We start from the raw sequence: 13,901 nt of genomic DNA, 5'->3' as shown, positions 1-13,901 counted from the left end.
TCTATTTGAAAAATGGTTTGCTGAGCAATTCATTCCCAATTTACCTGAAAACTCAGTGATTGTGATGGACAACGCGTCGTACCATTCGCGTTTACATCAAAAAATCCCAAATAATTCCACAAAAAAGGATGAAATTCTTAAATTTATAGAAAGCAAAAATATGAGCATTCCACAAAAAGCCATAAAGAAAATTTTATTAGAATCCATAAAAAATGAACATTTTAAAAAAGAATACGTTATCGATAAACTCTGCGAGGCAAATGGCCACACCGTATTACGTCTACCGCCGTACTACTGTATTTTTAATCCCATAGAAATGATTTGGGCTACTTTAAAGGACCGAATTAGAAAATATAATCAATCTTCAACTAACGATACTTTCGTATTAGAAACTATAAGGGCAGTTGTAGAAGAAATTAATAAAACAGACATATGAAGGAATTGTGTTCGAAGTGTTATTGAAAAAGAGAATGAGTATGGTATTTTACCTCATGTTAACCCCATTATTATAAATCCAAGTTTGGACTCCAGTTCCGAAGATTCAAACAGTGATTTTTGAGTTTTTTTATAAACATTTTAATTACTAAGTATAATGAATAATAATAAATATAATAATTTTATAAATCCTCGTATAATTCATTTGAATTACATTATCTATACATCGCTTACTTTTACTGAATATAACTAGTTTTTATCTATACAGGGTACCTATTCAAATTTAAGTTCAATATGTTATAACAAAACTACTAAAAAAAGTATATAAAATATTAGCTAAATAATAAAACATGCGTAACATTACAGGTAATAATCTATTCTAAAATAGAGTGATTTATGGCCATATGCACCATATGTCATATGCACACACTTTAGGCTTAAGCCACTGATTTTACATGTAAAATCGAAGGCTTAAGCCACTGATTTTACATGTAAAATCGAAGGCTTAAGCCTAAAGCGGAGCTTAAATACCACGGTGCATATGGCCATTAAAATTTTAATAAATATAACCAATTTTAGATTTTTAACATATTTTAAGAAATCATAGCTCTCTATTTTTTGCACGCCTATGCTTTATAAAGAAGATGCCGCTTATTCATTGTGATTTGGATTTTTTGCTGGTCGAATTCATTTTAAATAGACTATACATCCATGTCGCTTTCAGCTATAGTGAAATCGTCATTACCCTCTCTATTAACCCAAGATTGCCATATAATAGGACCTGTAATATCATCTTTTTACAAGATCACAAATACATCATAATTTTTCCACACGAAAATCTAAGTTGGATTAAAAAAAAAATCAAATTTTCACAAATTCTCTAAAGTTATACTAGTTCTCACAAGAATATATAAATAGAAAATAAATATCCTAAATCACTCCCTGTCTTCTTTATTACGATACGGACGGCTACCCGCGAGTATAACAGAAAACTGAATCGTGAAAACCAGTTTGAGTTTCAACATTGTGGAGACGCACATTCGTGACTTCTAAATCGATTCGGGTCAATCTCATCTTGTTTACTTTTCAGTTTGTTGTTTGGCTTGAAATAAGTGGGTTAAGATGGCCATCAGTCGTTTATCAATTATCAAATTTCTGGAACTGGTAAGTCTCTTTGAGTATTTTGTATAACAAGCTTTGGAAATTATTAATTGGCACCTTAAAGTGTTTATTAACAAAAAATATTAAACCTCACAATTTTCCATATGCCCTGTAGTTTAATATTTTTTCTTAGGCGTTGGCAGTTACCTGCCTAGGTCTTCACTCAAAAGCCGCCGTTGGAGATTGGAATATTGATACGTTTTCAGCAGTGACTTTTGGAGGATTTATTATCATTCTTATTGGAGGATTTGCAGGTTTGTATTTAAAATGATTTAAAAATCCCTAAAAGTTATAATATTATTTATTATTAAAAAATCCGTTCATAAGCATTAATATAGTATCTGATATCCACTGGTTAATCTGCTCTAATAAGACACTTACAGTTAAAAATAATTTTAAAACCCCAAAAAGTGTAGTTTTATTATTAAAAAATCCGTTCACATTTATTAATAAAATTGCTAATATCCACTTGGTTTATTCTCTGCCATAATAAGACACCTACATGCAATAACAGTTTATTTTTAGATTGTTATAAAACATACATATGAGCTAATCTCTAATTTTGTTGATTACATACTTCACAATACTTCAAAAGAATTTTAATTAATCAATTCAATTTATCTACTGCTGAGAAAAGCATATTAAGATACTTACAAGATGTTATATTTATACTATAAATAATCCTTGGATGTAATTTGTTGGATTGACTTAAGACACGCCTTAAAAATATTTTCTTATCCGTTATTGATTTCAAAATAAAAATGATATTTTCCAGAACTTTACTCAGCCGCGGTAATAAAACCCACACAATTGGGTAGAATACACATATTTTTAGATATTAATTAACTACAAGAATTAATATAATTACAAAGGTGTGGCAAATGTGAATTTTATCCAGTTGTATTATACAAACCTTGGACTGGAGTGGGATTGGGAAATTGCCCTTTGCACTCTGCTTACATCCAGTAAGGCCCAATTAAAATATTCGGCATTTAATTACTTTTTATAAACATATATATTGACCTGATATTCAAGAAGGTCAAAAAATAACCTGGCAAATCAAATCATATTAACATAAGTAAAACTGCATAACTTAAAATTTATTGGTGGAAACAATTATTGCGCATAATTTAAATATTTAAACTTGGCTTGCTTTTTCCAATGAATTCTTGAATGTTCATTGTTGACATTGTATTTTTAATTGAAAAATAAATTAAAACTCTAAACAAACGACATGTACTGACATAACTATATAAAACGTCATAGTTATTTTTACGGATTCTTCACCTTATTCATATTCATTTTTAAATCACCTTTGATTTTTTAAAAGTAGATCCTTATTGAAGTGGAGACTTGCGAGATGGGTTTTGTGTTTTAATTATGATAACATCAAAATCGCAATATTCTGTATATCTGAAAGGTTAATTCTCCCAAAATTTTCAATTAAAGCAAATAACGTCAAAAAGTCAGTTTTTGAATGTTGAATGAAAAAGGTGAGAATATTTTTTCAGAACAATAAAAATAACGAATTTTTTTAAAATTTAATATGAAAAATAAGACGTAATATATAACCTGATTCACAATGAACACACCTGTAATATTCATAGCTTAAAAATTCGCACACTTTAAGTGCACAGCTCGATCGCGGAGTTGTTTCTATTCAACTTTTTCGGCATTGCACCCTTGCAAATAATATAGGGTCTTCTTTTTTAGGTCAAAAGTCTTCTTTTTTAGAATTTTATGAACTTAAAGTCTGCTGCTGATGTAGAAAGTGCAGCACGACCGCCTTTCTTCGGTGAAATTTCGAGAGGTTTGTGTTTTTTTTTCTTCTATTTTCTTCTATTTTCTTCAACATTCTCTGATGATGTCAAAATGATGGCTTTCAGTCATGAATGAACTTTTCCATCGGAGCACTACTTTTGAAAAGACTGACCCCTTTTGATACTCTTTAAGTTGATTTGCTTTATGTGATCAGCATAAGATAGACTGACCACTACTGATGTCGTCACCTCTTTATGTGCGCCTGACTCCTTAACATCAGAACAAACTATTGCAATTTGACAATTATAAGTACTTTTTAGTGCACTTATTTTCCCACTTAAACTGCCTGCTAGAAAATCTTTAGATGTATGAAAATCTTTAGATATTTGGATCAAATAGAAAAATGCCAGTTGCTCGGCAACCAGTTTTTATATTCCTGGGAGTGGCCCAGGAATATAAAATATAAGCCCCATCAAGACATTTATCAGCCATAGATGGCACTTCGGCCAATAAGATTTTACATCAAAGCTTGATAAAAACATAGATATAAAACATAGATAGATGGACCAAATACTTACATCTGATGGTTGCATGCGATGTGAACAATGGGGGAGAAATGATCATCATCATCCCATGAGCAATTGCCATGTCTACAGCTTCGATACTGAGATGGGAAGTGTTGTTATACAAAAGCGATAGAATCGGGGAATATGCGGATGCATTCGGGTGCTTTATAAAATTTGACATAAAGTCCACGATTTCTGTAGCAGTCATCCACCTAGGTTCATTGATGATATCAATCGCGCTATTTGCAGCCTTTTCCATAAAAATATTATACATATTTTTTCGTGCAAAATATAAAATGGCGAAATCGATTGGGCCCCTGGGTCTTTCGGCCGATGTCTTCTGTCCGATCCAGCGGATCCCCTTTTTGCTATCAATTTCACCGATTTCGTGGGCATTGTTGGATACTCTCGTCAACATTCCCAATACGGTGTGGCTGGAATGGGTTTTAATCGAATGGGTTTTAAAGAGTTCCTAGATTGGTGAAGAAAGCTTTTGCGCAATTCGCACTGATCTGTTCTGTCTTCGTAAGGATAAATTTTAATGGCGATGGATAATACGCATAGAACCAATCGAATGACACTCTTTGATAAACATCCTGCTTAGCGCTGAAGATCTATAGCAACAGAAAGAAAAATTAGTCGAAAATTTAAAAAATCAAAAGAAAATGAACTAACCGTTTTATCACTAGATTTGCTACTAAGTGATAAAAACAATCCGAGGAAGTACATGGATCGAAATTTGCATTGCTCAATTTTGAGATGTATTTATATTGTATGCTCGTGCAACTGCAATAAATAATAAACTCTATAACCTCCCCACTTTTACTGTTTCACGATTCCTCAATATTTTCAAAACGGTGAATTACTAATAACGTCATTGTATGTTCATGCAAAAAAAATCCGTTTAAAGTGCACTGAGTAATAATTCATTTGCATATTCTAAATACCTTTTCTACTTACTTTAGAGACTAATCGAAAATATCACGAACAAGGTTGATCTACTACACATTTTCCCATATATTTTCGAACCTTTATAAAAATATTCTATTAAAATAATTTAATTTAACGATCTATTTATGTTTACAATTTTTTCCAATCTATTATTATTTTTATTATTAGCTTTTTCAAAACCAGTAGCATTTTAAAAACATTGTAAAAACAATACGAATTCACACATACTCCTATGCATATACTATCTAAGAATGGAAATGTTTCAAAACATCTGTATTACCTATTTAATTTTTATCGTATTAATTTTCGTTTTAACCTAAATAAACACGTTATCATATTAAGACTATGGTCATTATTGGTTTTACCACTTATGTACTAGAATACTTAGGTAGCCATTAGTTTAAGCGATAGAATTTGATAAAATGTTTGACAATTTTAGCTATACAAATTTCTATTTTACTTTCTATATAAAAATTGGCGTATCTTTATAATGTCTTTCTCCTCTCAGGTGCTGTCTCTCTTGAGGTTGGTGACCATTATGGCAAATTCTTCAAATCTTCATTCAAATGTTAGGCTCGATGGATCAGGGTATTACCATCCATGTTTGTCCAGTTTTTTATGTTACTTAACCAAGATATTTTTGTTCTCCCTATGCGTCGTTTACCTTCAACTTTTCGTTCCGATCCTTCCTACTGTCGCATTAGATGTCCCATATAGGCTGCTTTTCTTATCTTCTTAATTCTTGCCAACTGAGTGGTGCAGGGGGTATTCTGTCTATCTGTATATCAACCATAGTTCAAAGGCGTCCAATTTCCGAAGTTGTTAATGCTTCATCGCCTATGTCTTACAGCTATATAAGAGCAGGGCCCACATAGTCTCATTTCTAGAAATAAACCCAGATTACGCAGTATATTTCGCATTTTTAGAAAACTGTTCTGGCAATACCTATTCTTCGTTTAATCCCTTTAGCATAGTTCAGCTAATGGTTTATTTCCCTGCTGAAGTATATTGGTAGCTATGAACATTCTAAAAACTGTTGATTTCGATATTTACATATTATTCTTGTGAGTTTCAATCGAAAACCATGATCTTAGTTTTTGCCGCATTCACCTCCAAGCCCTACAATTATTCCTGTGGGAGAACCTTCAGCTGTCGTCTACGTATCTTTTATTGTTGATCAGGATACCGTTTATTTTTGCTTCTTTTGGTTGGTCTTCTAACGATTCTTTAACTATATACTCCACTTATACATTGAATAGTAAGGGGGATAGAAAGCCACCTTGGCAAACTCCCCTGTAATGTATTTCTCTTTACATTTTAATAACACTATTTTAAACACTAAATATTTTTATTTATTTTTAATTTTTTTTATTTAATAACACTGACAAAAGTTGTTCTAATTGCAAAATTTCATGCATTTCGACGCATGGAATTTTTTCTTTTGACGCACTGTACGTTTTAGTAATCTTCACAAGTTTTCCTTCACTAATAGCCGTTAATGATCAACGGATTCATTTATGTTTTATCTTTGTTTGTTCCTCGCTAATAATCTTCAACCTAAATAAGATTAATTGTTTTAAAATGTTTTACTTTTTTTTAGGTTATATCATCAGTGCACCGATAAGCAAGAAAATCGACATTTTTTACACCTTAGTGGGCTGCGCCATGTTTGTGGCTGCAGGTGCCCTTAACATCAAACATTTCGAAAGAAGCTCTTGGGGATCCAGCGAAGTACGAGACTATGGATTGGCCAAGGGCTCGTTAGCCGTCATCAATGGAATTTTCTTCTTGTTCGACTCTTTAGTTACATGGCGTGGAGATTTTTAAAAAATATATCCCTATCAACTACCTCGTGGATTATGTTCTTGTTTGCTTAGCGATAAGTTTATTTATTTTTAGAAACTCATATAATATATAGGTGTTGTACAAGATAAGCTTTAATCGGTATTTTTAAGATTATTCTGAATGCAATTTACTGTAAATGCGCGACTCTATAGTTTATATAATACTGTTTATACTTTTATAATTTGTTAAAAACCTGAAATTTTAACATATGACCTGATATTTTTTATGCATTTTTTCGTATTAAAATAAATGTATTTTGGTGTATATGATTTATTGTTTGTGTTAGAATCTCTTATGTAATCAACGAAAGAACTTTTTTTCCAATATACAATCAAAAATTTAAAGAGTAAGTGATCAATGTGGTACAGTGGTATCGGAACAGCCGGTATGAAATAGATTCGGAAGTTTTACTTCAAAGGACCTTACTCACCATTTTTACATAAGTATGGGCGACAAATATGGAATACTTTTTTTAAAACTGCAAAATTATAAGAATTTTTATTTTTTTAACACAAAAATATTAAAAGTAATTAAAAAACATGTTATATTAAGCTATTACAACTTGTATTTGTAAAAAATAAAAACGTTTCAAAAATCGTAATAAAAAAAAATTTTAAAAATAGGGTCACAAATATGGAATACTTAGAAAACTAAACTAAATACTCAATCTATTTGCAGAAATCGCAAATATAAATGCCAGATACGTATAAGGTACATTGCAAATGACACCATAAGTTGCAGGATTTGCACTGTATCCACTGTTTCTCGGATTTTTTGCTTTCCAAAAACTTTCCACCACAAAACAAGCACATAAACATCCGGAACGTTTTCATCATTTTCGCCAGTACATAATGAATCATCTGAGTCATCATCTGCCACAAAGTCTCCTTCAGAAGAGCTACTTGATTTTTCTGAACTGTATCCCAAATTTTTAGTCTTACGCTTAGCTTGACTTCTTGATGAGATGGCTGTTGACGTGCTGGGAGTATCGGAATCAGGCAAGCTTGTTTTACTCCGTCCAATTTGTTTTTTAACTTAAAGTTTTGATGTAGGTGAAACAAATGCTTTTGCGGATGATTCCAATTCTGTTTTGTAAGGTAACGCAGTTATTACGGCAGCTTTCCCTGCTTTTCGTCCTTGGTTGCTGGTTTTTTTACAAATGATTGAAACAGGCGAGACCATCTCAGGAGTTACAATATTTGTTGGCGGCTTCGCATTTTCAGTATATTGAGGTACTGGAAGAGGGACAACAGCATCAACTTCATCTTTTTCGATAGTTTCGGAAGCAAGAAAGTCAGATTCACGAAAGACATTTGGATTAAGGGGAAAAATTTCGGTGGCTTTAAAACCATTAACAGCAATCTCACCACGCTGAACTCTTAAATAAGCATTGCCGAAAATTTCCATCACATCAAATGCAGTTACTGGTCTGGCATTTTGTCGTACCCACTTTCTTATCTCCTCACTGTAATGAGCTTTGAATGGTCCCATAAAAGATTTGTCATGGGGCTGAAGTTTAAGTGTTGAATGTGGCGGTAAGCACACAATCGTAACATTATTTTCTCTGGCCATATTAATGACATCAATATTGCGAGTATGCGAGTTATGACCGTCTAATACGAGCATAACTGAAGATTCAGGTGTAGGCTTTACTGTCGCTACAAAGTCTTCAAACCATTTTGTAAAAATGTTATTTTGTATCCACCCTGATGGATGACATTCGAACTTTGTCCCAGGTGGAGCCTCCTTTGTAAGCTGCGGGCTTAAGTTTTTTCTGGGGAATATAACTAAGGGTGGAAAAAATTACTGAACGTTTTCTTTGGAAAAGCCCTTGGCTCTAGCAAAAGATGTGCCTATAGGTCTTCTAAATGACAATGTATCTGAGTGCCGTCTTATAAACAGCCTAAGCCAGCCTTTTTCAGCTGTTTCTTTGCCAAAAGGATTTGGCAGATTATTTTTAACAGCAAGCTGATATGCCATATTCCTTATGTCCTTTCTGGTTAAACCAAAATACTTACTTTCCATATGAAGTAAGTACCTTATAAGTTCATCTTCTAGTTCTTTTGTAAGCAGTGTTGGTCGACCTAGTTTTGTTTCAGCAGAGATATCTGGATCTTCGTTTTTCTGACAGTGTCTAAAAAGGGTTGTTCTGAGAACATTGTAAGTTTTGGCTGCCTGCAGGTACCCCATTTTCTGTTCCTTAATAGCACAACTTGCTTGTATCATATCATTTTTTTCGTAACATTTTCTTTTTCGACTACCTTTTGACGCCATACTGAAATAAAAAAAAATGACATAGTTCTATTTCATCATATAAAAGTTGAGGTTTCTAACGCAGAGTACAAGCACAAGATTGAATAGGTTTACAATGGCCTCTCTTCTGTTTATTACTTTTTTTTTGCTTTTTTAGTTACAATAATTGTTATTGATATATTATTTAGTATAAAAGCAATAAAACAAATTAGAGACGGAGACGGACCGATCGAAAAAAACCTTAGATGAATGCACTTCGACAGTTTCAACGTGCAATTAATAGAGGGCGCTTGCTACTTTTCCTGATTTACAACTATTCCATATTACTGACCTATTCCATATTTGTCGCCCTTACTCTACATGTAGTTTCGAGGTGGTAGACGTTGGTACAGTCGTAATAACTAAATCTTCAAACATACAATACCTTTATACCTAAATTTAACAGGACGTTTCGGTTGGTGTGTATCTCCAACCGTTATTAAGTATAAACTAACAACAGTAGTTGTTGTTATTCTACGGGCTTATATACTAATGATGTGCGTAGTAATATGGAACTTTTGGTCATGCGTGAAATGCATTATATGGTGCAGAGTCGTGACAGTAGAGGTCTCCCAATATTGGGAATTTCAACAGTGGACATTTTGTTGAAAGCTCTTGGTGATATTTTCTATCTTCGTCTTAAGGTCGTCACTATTGTTGCAAATTGTGGCCACTCTTTTATGTAGTGACTTGATGACTTCCACCTTTGTTGACGTCGTATGATTTGAGTTATAGTGCAAGTATTGATCAGTATGCGTGGGTTTGCGGTAGACTGAAGTCTTAAGGCACCCCTTATCGTTTCTCACAAGAACGTCTAAAAAGGTTAGGGACGTCAAACGGTAGGGTTGATTCAGTTTTTAACTTCATCATAAACTTGATGCTGCAGTGTTGCAGGAAGCCCGTTAGCTTTGCGTCGGTTTTGTCCCAGATGATAAATGTGTCATTTACCTATCGAAGCCACTTCCTGGGCTTAGAGTGTGCTGTTCTTATTGTGTTCTCTTCAAACCACCACATGTAAATGTTGGCTACGACTAGAAATTGTGGGTATCCCATTAAGAGTCCTTCTTCCTGGGCGTAAAATTTTTGACTTGAAAGAAGGACGACAAACTTCAAGTGGTAGTCGAGTGCATTTAGCAAGGGTCGTGTCCTTTACGAGCCTTTCCTTAATGATGTTTAAGGATTCCCCGATGTAAATAGACACTTAACATCAATGCTTACTAGACCAAACTAGAAAGTCTAGTGGACACCAAGAATTGGATATATCATGAATGCAGAGACTCATACATTGGCGAGACAAAGTGGACCCGAACAGGAAAAGTTTCCAGATCAGGAATTGCAGAACACGCTAGGTCTAACGGCCACAACATGCATTGGGCAGAAGCAAGAATTCTATGTAAGGGGCAACAATGGAAAACCAAGAAAATTTCTTAAAGCAACGTATATCGCGCAAAATCAAGGAACCTTCAGCCAGCCCAGTATTGACATTCCCAATATCTGGAGACCTCTATCGTCAGGACTCCACATGACTAGAATAGTAGTTGTTGTTAATTTATAATTGACAACGGTTGGACATAGCCAAAATGTCATGTTAAATCTAAAAAGGCGTTGCAAGTTCAAAGATTTAGTTATTTTACATACATGGTTGTGATTCAATAACGGATAAATTAAATAGAAGGGTTTTTTTTGGAAAAAAAATCGGTCATCGGGCATATTTCAGACGGAAAAAAATTCTTAAAAAAAAACTATATATTTTCGGAATCTTCATAAAAATTTGGACGTTTATTGTATAATGTCCTATGCCTATCCTCATATGTTCACGAAATAATTTTAATAATTATTATAATACTTCATTGTAAAATAAATTGATAAATTACATTCCACATTCTTTAAATTTATTTTATTGAATGCTGGAATATGTGGCTGCCATTATTAGCATTTGAAACCATTTATAAACAGTCATTATAATTACCTCTAGTCATCTACCATCAGTAGAATTTAGGGTAAGTGGAGAGAGGCTGGAACTCTTAAGAATCTTGGTGGACCAGGAACAACTATAGCGTTCCTAATGGTAAAGAAACTGGATATCCCGGTTTTATTACAGGAAAATCGGATCGGACGGAAGTAATAATAATAAAAACTCCTTTGAAAAAACTTTGATGGAACAGCGTTATCATGACTTTTTAGATGACTTAATTGCGGTACTGGCGGTACTGTATCTTAATGAAAATAACCCAGATATGCCAAATTATTTGCTTTGCTTTATGCTTACTATGCTACGGTATTTAGAAGACTCCTACATGATGTTTTTCCAAGCCGGTAAATAGGCAGACATGAATCAATTGATTGACCAACAACGTTACCTGACCTTAATTCACTGGACTACTTTCTTTTCATCTATATCAAAAATCAAGTGTACAAAGACCACAAACGCTTGATATCTTTAAAGATCGCATTCAAAATGTAGGTATTTAGTTAGTTAATATTTCTCTAAAGACTTATGTTGCACTAAAGTGTTCAAAATAAATAAATGCAAGTAGGAAGCACTTGAACGCATCACCACGCATTCAGGGAAGTAGTGATAAGAACCTAAGAGAGAGTTTTTTGTTGACTTTCCTAGTTCAAGAAGTCTAGAAATACGCAACTGTAAAAGTGAACTTTTGCAGATAAGGAACAGTGTCCCTAGAGGTCTCAAAGTCGAATCATAAGTACATACATTCTCTGTGCTACAGAAACATATCAGCGTGGCAACCCAATCTTCAGAAACAGTAATAAATATGTCGGCAAAATTCTCTTTTCCAGTATACATTGTACATAAGAGCGACGAAAACTTTTCACCTTTTCCCTTCCAGTTTTGCCGTTCAAATTCGCATAGAACACGACATCACTAAAAGGATAAGTAATGATGCAAAGATCAATAGGTAATCAAGTCTCTCCTTTCAAATATCCAGGCAAGGACGGTATATATCTATACCTCCTTTAATACAATCTGATATATACACTTCCCATCTGGTGAACTTATTCAAAGCCTCCTAGGTGTATATTGCTAAATGATGGCGAGATATGAGAGTTTTTTTTCAAAATTAAATAAAAACTTTTTTTTATTCTTTAAAAGGTGACTCTCGCAATCCAAAACTCTGGATATCAAAGAGACATTTTATATCACTCTGTTTACTTTAAATTTGCTAAGCAAAGCTCTGTAAGACGAGGTGGATCGAGGCGATGCTCTCACAGCATACATTATGTATCTGTTCTTGTTGTTTTTGTTTTGTTCAATAGGCTCTGCTATGAGGCAATTTGCCAGCACGATTTGGAGAAAATTCGGGAAAACCGTCGGGTATGTACCCTGTTCTCCGAATCGACGCTTTCACTATATTAAATTATCAATCATAATCGAAACAAGTGCGCAATACCGTTGTAAGATAATTATTTACCTCTTGCCCAAGAACTCTCGTACTAACCATCTTGTTTTCCTCCACATTCAATAGAATATTAAGATCTCTGTTCTCTCTTTCTTCGGCTCTATTTTCGATATCCTGAGTTGAACATTTACAATTATTTATTACGGTACCTTTGGACTCGAACTTATTGACAATACGTTTAATATTTGAAATAGGCGGAATGGGCTTGGTGGGGAAATAAACTGAAAACATTTCAGATACTGCTCCAAAACTGTTTCCCGCATAATGCTACTTAATTATGGCTATTTTTTTGTCGATTGAATAATTCATACTTGTTTTCAATATCGACTGTCACTGACTTATTGACACTTTTCCTCACATCAGTGACAATATTCATTTTACTGGTGCCCGTTTGGTTTTACCTGAACCGAAAATTTGCTAATTTTGCAATTACATTTAATTGAATAATTTAAGATTCGCTTATTAAAATTTTTTGAAACTTTGATCAAGAGTTTGCCAGATTGGTCTCTTCAAAAAGTTATCTTACATTTTTTCTATAAAATGTACAGGGAAGCCAATAATTGACCCCCTTAAAATTTACATGGGTTTTCCTATGTTCGGCTCGGCGACGCACCACCCGGTATGGTAGACTTATTAACTGTAAAATATGTCTTTTAAAATAAGATTTTTAATTGTAAATTAAAAAAATCACTCAGGCACTATATAGAATAAAAACTTCTTAAAAATATTAATGTGAAAAGCAAAATAAAACTAACACATAGAAAAATCATTTAAAATAACGATTCAACCGGCTTTTTCCCAAATTAGCTCCTACTCTTTCTCGGACCTCGCTCTCATATGTCAACGAACTCCAAGCGATCACACGGCGCGTTATGAGTAGAGGCTCGTCCATTATGTCAGTGGTTAAAACCTACTGACCAACGTTTAAGGAATAAGACGTATGTACCAGATCAGTTTCTACAAAAATTTCTCCATAACTACAACCCGACATATGGCATTCGAACGGATTTCAGACTTTAAAAGAAATACTTTTATTTCTTCCTTATTAAGAAGATATTGCATCCCAGTCATATGAGCCTGTTCAAAGATAAAACCTACCACCGTTCAGCTCTGTAAAGGCAAAAACTTGAATTTTTCAAGCACAATGAACGTAGAAATAAAAGTCTTTTCTCGATTATTATGGGGAAAACTAGAAAAACATGTTAACCAATGCAACGTCTGCCTAGACGTTGCATTCATTTGTGGTGCTAAAACAATACGTTACAAAGAAATAGATCAGATATATCTGTTAATGCTTTTATAAGGTTTTGAATAATTATTCGGATTGCAGAACCAATTTAATTGGAGCTAAAAAGATATTTGTGCCATTTTTTTGTTGGGCTATGGATGATACATGCTGCAAGGTAAGCATGAAATGTTTTAAGACCCACTTAATTTGTATCATTGGTAATCAAATATTATTGGTTTTAAT

General features: G+C 33.5%; 2 protein-coding genes across 5 annotated transcripts in view; one reads left to right on the top strand and one right to left on the bottom strand.

Moving 5' to 3' along the window:
* The window catches only part of LOC126745150 (ras-related protein Rab-28-like), a 54,045-nt gene extending 42,996 nt beyond the window's left edge, over positions 1–11,049 (bottom strand). For 2 of the 4 annotated variants that reach the window (XM_050452872.1, XM_050452874.1), the window contains exon 1: positions 3,936–4,796. The gene's annotated coding sequence lies outside the window, so the exon portion shown is untranslated. Of the gene's footprint in view, positions 1–3,935; positions 4,799–10,980 lie in introns of those variants that run through there. The other 2 variants (XM_050452877.1, XM_050452879.1) reach the window with 2 other exon arrangements.
* LOC126745152 (uncharacterized) lies at positions 1,433–6,983 on the top strand. Its single transcript, XM_050452881.1, has 3 exons — positions 1,433–1,599; positions 1,730–1,850; positions 6,475–6,983. The coding sequence occupies exons 1-3, from the start codon at positions 1,558–1,560 to the stop codon at positions 6,699–6,701; spliced, it is 390 nt and encodes a 129-aa protein (XP_050308838.1). The 5' UTR covers positions 1,433–1,557; the 3' UTR covers positions 6,702–6,983.
* Positions 11,050–13,901: the final 2,852 nt, after the last annotated feature.

Source organism: Anthonomus grandis, chromosome 15, assembly GCF_022605725.1.
Source record: "Anthonomus grandis grandis chromosome 15, icAntGran1.3, whole genome shotgun sequence".
Lineage (NCBI taxonomy): Eukaryota > Metazoa > Arthropoda > Insecta > Coleoptera > Curculionidae > Anthonomus > Anthonomus grandis.
The sequence above is the reverse complement of the archived record's forward strand: the minus strand, read 5'-3'. Positions and strand labels throughout refer to the sequence as shown.

What these genes read in the sequence shown, in the direction of transcription:
- LOC126745152 (XM_050452881.1), top strand. Translation starts at nt 1,558, where the DNA reads ATGGCCATCAGTCGTTTATCAATTATCAAATTTCTGGAACTG. An exon ending in TTATCAAATTTCTGGAACTG is followed by an intron (nt 1,600 to 1,729) that starts GTAAGTCTCTTT and finishes ATTTTTTCTTAG; the next exon opens with GCGTTGGCAGTTACCTGCCT. An exon ending in TCTTATTGGAGGATTTGCAG is followed by an intron (nt 1,851 to 6,474) that starts GTTTGTATTTAA and finishes ACTTTTTTTTAG; the next exon opens with GTTATATCATCAGTGCACCG.